The sequence below is a fragment of the Geotrypetes seraphini genome, chromosome 4, assembly GCF_902459505.1.
Source record: "Geotrypetes seraphini chromosome 4, aGeoSer1.1, whole genome shotgun sequence".
Lineage (NCBI taxonomy): Eukaryota > Metazoa > Chordata > Amphibia > Gymnophiona > Dermophiidae > Geotrypetes > Geotrypetes seraphini.
In genome coordinates, this window is record NC_047087.1 from 171,675,737 (window position 1) to 171,681,736 (window position 6,000).

Below are 6,000 nucleotides of genomic sequence, written 5' to 3' on the forward strand. Positions count from 1 at the left end.
GTCGAGATCGTGCTCCCTCCCAACTCCCCCCCCCCCCCGAAGCCAACCCATCCACCGAAGCTGCAGGCACTGCCGGGGATCCATGCCTGCCTCCCACTGAAGCTGCCAGGGATCCCTCCCTGTCTGCCCGCCCATTGCATCACCCCGAACCCTCGAAGCCGACCCTGCCGCCTTGCCAGAGCCAACACGCTCCATCAGCAGCAACTCTGCGCAGGGACGGACCAGGGTGCATGCAGAGACTCGCACGCTGCACGAGGCTGGCCCATAAGCCTTCCTCCCAATGTCAATTCTGACATCAGAGAGAAGATTCCGGATCAGCCAATCGCTGCCTGGCTGGCCTGGGACCTTCTCTCCAATGTTAGAATTGACATCGGGGAGAAGGCTTGTGGGCTGGCAGCATGCAAGTTGCTGCACGCGCCCTGGCCCATCCCTGTGTGAAGTTGCTGCTGGATGCTGCTTGTCTGCTCTGGTGAGGTGGCAGGGTTGGCTTCGGGGGTGGTGCAGTGGGCAGGGAGGCAGAGAGGGATCTCCAGCAACTTCAGTGGGGGGAAAGCAGGGATCCCCAGTGGGAGGCTGCGTACCCCCAAAAGGCGGCCCGCGTACCACCAAGGGTATGCGTACCATATGTTGAGAAACACTGGTCTAGAATGTCTCACCTATTGCACTGGAAATGACAATTTCATTCTGGAACAAATATAATATTCTGATTGGAATCACCATTTTTCCAATAATAGCAATCCATCCATACCGCTTATTTTGAAATCTAAACTGTCAATGATGTATTCTGTGCTACCAGATTGATGAACAGTGAAGAAAAATTGTCCTACCTGGTTCATGCCAGCATTAGCAAATAGTAGTGTGGGGTCATCCAGAGGAACAGTAGAGGATGAATGAACATAAGTATGCTGGTTATCCTTGAAGAAATCAATGAATGTCTGTCTAATTTGGCTGGCTGTTAAAGTGACATCCATGATGAATCACGTATGTAAAGCTAAGGGAAAAAAAACAAAATTAAAAAAAAACAAACTTAAGTCTCTGAGGTTTATTTTATGACCACTTTCCTGGACTTAAAAAAAAAAAAAAAAGGAGTTAGCAAACATGTTGTGAAACATTTTCATTAAGTCATCTCTCTCACTAGTTCTTGAAAATTACACTCAGTCTAACATAAGATGTAATGGACTGGTGTTGCACAGTTACTGGTTAAACGTTTGCCTAAGGGAAGGAATAGGTATGAGCCTTGGTTTTGAGAATTATTGGAGGCATATCGGAATTTGCAGGAAGATCCAAAATGAACTTAGGGGAGGAGGTATAGGAAGCAGAAGAAAATGAATGCATATTTATGTGGGATGAGCGAGGTTGGTGGAGCATGTGGATGGCCAGGGATGGTGCAACTTTAGATTCTTTTCTAAGGCGGGTGGGGGGGGGAGAGTGGTGTGGGAGGAGGAAGGGTTACGTTTTGTTGTTTCATGTATGTTGGTTAATGTATCATTGGTTTGGTCATATACATCACTTAGGTTAATATGATGTTAAATAGCAAAATGATTAATAAATACAATAAAAAAATAAAGAGAGATTTGAGTCAATAAAATGGCCCAAAAATGGGGATCTCGATTTATATTTGAGTCCTCTGGTCTGTGCTTCCCCCCCCACCACACACACCTCCTCTGCTCGGACCTGTTGCTGGCATCCTGCAGGCCTGTCTGAAGCCCTGGTAATCCAGTTTTGAGCCAGGATAGGCACAATCCATCTCACCTCCCTGATCCCTCTAGACCAGGGATCTCAAAGTCCCTCCTTGAGGGCCGCAATCCAGTCGGGTTTTCAGGATTACCCCAATGAATATGCATGAGATCTATGTGCACGTACTGCTTTCAATGCATACTCATTAGAGAAATCCTGAAAACCCGACTGGATTGCGGCCCTCAAGGAGGGACTTTAAGATCCCTGCTCTAGACCTTACCTTTAAAGCCATGGTGACCTAGCGGTGAAACAGGGTAGAAGCGATCTTAAGTTCCTGCCCCATGAGAGCTGTGATCAAAAATGGCTACTGAGAGCTCCTGCAGCAGTCATTTTTGATCACAGCTCTCACGGGACAGGAGCATAGGAAGATTGTTCCTGCCCTACTTAACCACTAGACCACCAGAGCTTTAAAGGTAAGGAGTAGGAGGGGTCAGGGAGACAGGAGGGAGGTGGGGTGGTTTGGAGTTGGCCAGGACAGGCCAGGACTTGGGAAGGACCACTCCTTCCTTGGCTCACTGCTAGGCCACCAGGGCTTCAGGCAGGTCTGCAGTGGGCATCAGGGACTGGGTAGGAAGGGAAGGAGGAATGGGGGACTGGGTGCAAGGCAGAGCACTTGATTATAAACCCCTCCTCTCCCCTCCGGTTTATATTTGAGGCAACATTTCTCCCTCCCCCCTTTTATAGGAGGAAAAAGGTTAATCCAATAGAATAGTATCCCCTTCAACTTCTTTCAAAATGATGCAATGTCAAAATTGTAGACTCTATATTTATAATATTGATATTTTAGATTCCTAATTCCTTGAAATGTTCCAGCTCTTTGGCTATATTTAAGCCACTCTAAACTGTAAGGTATGGGTGGATTATGAATACAGTTATTATAATTGTTATCATCATCTTGTTTACTGACCCTTTCTACATATTCTAGAGACCTAAAATGAGAGCAAACCCTTTTCAATCCACGTTTACAGGTGCTAGCGACTTCACACCATCAAGGAAAAATGACCTTGATGGTCGAGGAGAACTCCTCATTATAGAATTATCAAGGATGTAACAGTATAGTAACATAGCAGATGACGGCAGATAAAGACCCAAATGGTCCATCCAGTCTGCCCAACCTGATTCAATTTACATTTTTTCTTCTTAGGTATTTCTGGGCAAGAATCTAAAGCTCTATCCAGTATTGTGCTTGGGTTCCAAGTATGCAAGCACAAATGGACAGATGTTTAAGTCCATTTCTAACATCATCTATCATCTTCATTCTTAAGTCGACCAAAAACTGTCAACTGCAGAAAAACACAGCAACTAACCTTCTGATAAATTTATCACACACAACCAGCTATGTAAAAATAATACAGAAAGCGTTGTATTACCCCATTCTCCACACCCCCATACCAGCTAAATAAAAGATAAAAGGTGAAGTCAATAAAAGGTGCATTATCTGTTCTTGGAGCATTCCAAGCTTCCAGGCTGTGGACTTTTGCATCAACACTAGTTCACATTTCAGCCGAATTGAAGACCAGATATACCTCTCTACACAAACCCCACCAGTGCCCCTTTCTACCCAGCGAGAACAGGCTCTCCCCTATGTCATCATCTCAGCACCCCACTCAGCTGACTTCTTTCCTTCCATCATGCTGAGACAGCCCCACAAGCTACCTACTACCACCGCCGAGGAACAAGCAGTCTCTCTTACTCCAAGCCACCCTACTAAGGTTTGAATCTCTAGAAAAGTGCGCTTGCAAATTATATTACCTTAGATAACAGTAAATCTTCCCTCCAAACACCGGTATCCAACTTGACACTCTGAAAACACACCTTCTATGTAGACACCAACATGAGGCTTGCAACGCACTGAAAACACCAGAATGCGGTTTGGAATACACCGAGAGAGGCTATTGGAGCACTAGAATCAGACTTTGAGTATTCTGACAGAAGCTATTGGAACACCAGAATGAGGTTTGCAATGCACAGAGCAGCGACCGGAAGGCTCATTACACGCCCTCGCACTGACTACGACGCACATGAGTTTGCCCACCCAACGCATCCAAGCCGTTCGAAGATCCCGCTGTCAATCAAAAGAAGACCTGATTATAATAGGCTGGGGGAGGAGACAGCGTACTGTAGACGGCTGATGCAAGAGCGAGAAAAGTTGTGTGATGGGGGCGTGATGCTTCGTTGGTATTGTTTTTAAGGATTTACTTACACTGATGAAACAAGTGAAAATGGGCAGAGCTGATGAGAGGGAGATTTTTAATTTTGCATAGGACTTACCTACCTTGTCGCTCTTTCAATAAGGCATAGTTAACTGTGACCATTTATTTTTTTCATCATAAGGGGACATCTATTAATTGTCAGTCCCGCCCCCAATCCCACCCTAGTCCCTCCCCAATCCCGCCCCCAATTTCTTCCATTCATTTTTCATGTACACATAATATCTTATTAATTCATAATGGTAACCATAAAATTTTTTTAAAAACCTACAAAGCACACCATACAGAGAAAATGTTAATTATCATTTATATTGGGGGGGGGGGGGGACGGTTCAAAGATGTCAAGGTAGATGACTTTAAAATATGCAATGTTGCCTCAGTAACTATAGAAAAATAGATAAATATAGTGCAAAATATAGACAGCAGATATAAATTCTCAAAACTGACACATTTTGATCATTAAATTGAAAATAAAATCATTTTCCTCTTAATTCTGTAAACTGTGCCGAGCTCTGCGCTTGCGGAGATGGCGCGGTATACAAACCTAAGGTTTAGTTTAGTTTAGTTTTCCTACCTTTGCTGTCTGGTGATTTCATGAGTCTCTGGTTGCATTTCCTTCTGACTGTATCCTTTCATTTCTTTCTTTCTGCACTCAGGACCAACAATTGCCCCTTTCTATTCCCTCCCTCCTTCCTTCCTGCCTATAGAATATGAAACATAGAATATGACTAACCTGACCATTTATTTTTTTCATCAAAACAGGACATCTATTAATATTCAGTCCCGCCTCCAACCCCACCCTAGCCACACCCCCAATCCTGCCCTAGCCCCAGCCCCGCCCCAGCTCCACCCCAATTTCTTCCATTCATTTTTCATAAGATATGTACACATATCTTATTAATTCATAATGGTAGCCATAAAATTTTTTAAAAACCACAAAGCATACTGTACACAGAGAAAATGTTAATTATCATTTATATTTGGGGGGTTTTCAAAGATGTCAAGGCAGATGACTTTAAAATATGCAATGTCACCTCAGTAACTATAGAAAAATAGACAAATATAGTACAGATATAAATTCTCAAAACAGATACATTTTTTGAACTGCAAGGTAATGGCGGAATAGAAATCTCTAATGTAATGTAATGTAAATTGAAAATAAAATCATTTTTCCTACCTTTGCTGTCTGGTGATTTCATGAGTCTTTTGTTGCGTTTCCTTCTGACTGTGCATCCTTTCTTTCATTTCTTTCTTTCTGCACTCAGGCCCAACAGTTGTCTCTTTCTATTCCCTCCCTCCTTCTTTCCTATGTCCTCAGTGCCCTCAGTGCCTCCTTCCTATGTCCTTAGTGTCCCTTCCTGTGTCCTTAGTGCCTCCAGTGCCTCCTTCCTATGTCCTTAGTGCCCCTTCCTATGTCCTTAGTGTCCTCGGTGCTTCCTTCCTATGTCCCCCTCACTGCCTTCCAGCCTTTGTTTCCACCCCCTCCCCTATGCTCTGGCATCTCTCTCTTCTCCTTTCCTTCCTTCCCACTCTACCCCATGGTCTGGCATCTCTATCTCCTTCACATCTCTCTCCTCTCTTTGCATCTCCCCCTCCGACTCCATTATGTGGCATCTCTTCTTCCTTTCTCTCCTTCCTTCCTCCTGGTCTGGCATCTGTCTCCTCCCCCTCCCCTCCATATACCCTGACATCTTTCCCCCCTCCATGGTCTGGTAGCTCCTTTCCTTTCCCTCCCTCCCATGGTCTTGCCATCTCTTTCCTCTCCTCTCCCTTCCCTGGTCTTCCTTCTCCCCTCTCTCTCCCCAATTGGGTGCAGCAACAGAACTTCCCTTCTCCTATCCCCTCCCCAATTGGGTGCAGCAGCAGCACTTCTCTTCCCCTATCCCCTTTTTCAATTGGGTGCAGTAGCAGCTTTTCTCTCCTCCTCTCCCCCCCTTGGGTGCAGCAGCAGCAACTTTTCTCTTCCTCCCTCAGGTGCAGCAGCTTTTCTCTTCCCCCCTCCCCCCCCCCTTGGGTGCAGCAGCATCATTTCTCTTCCCATCCCTCCCAACGG

General features: G+C 45.2%; 1 protein-coding gene across 2 annotated transcripts in view; it reads right to left on the reverse strand.

The window, feature by feature from the left end:
- AARS1 (alanyl-tRNA synthetase 1) overlaps positions 1-3,735 on the reverse strand; it is a 152,707-nt gene extending 148,972 nt beyond the window's left edge. Inside the window, exons 1-2 of one of the 2 annotated variants that reach the window (XM_033940945.1) lie at positions 3,553-3,735; positions 828-991 (exon numbers count right to left, since the gene is read on the reverse strand). In XM_033940945.1, coding sequence (XP_033796836.1) covers positions 828-971 — 144 coding nt within the window. In that variant the 5' untranslated portion in view covers positions 972-991; positions 3,553-3,735. Of the gene's footprint in view, positions 1-827; positions 992-3,489 lie in introns of both variants that reach the window. The other variant, XM_033940943.1, reaches the window with a different exon arrangement.
- Between the last annotated feature and the right edge of the window lie 2,265 nt (positions 3,736-6,000).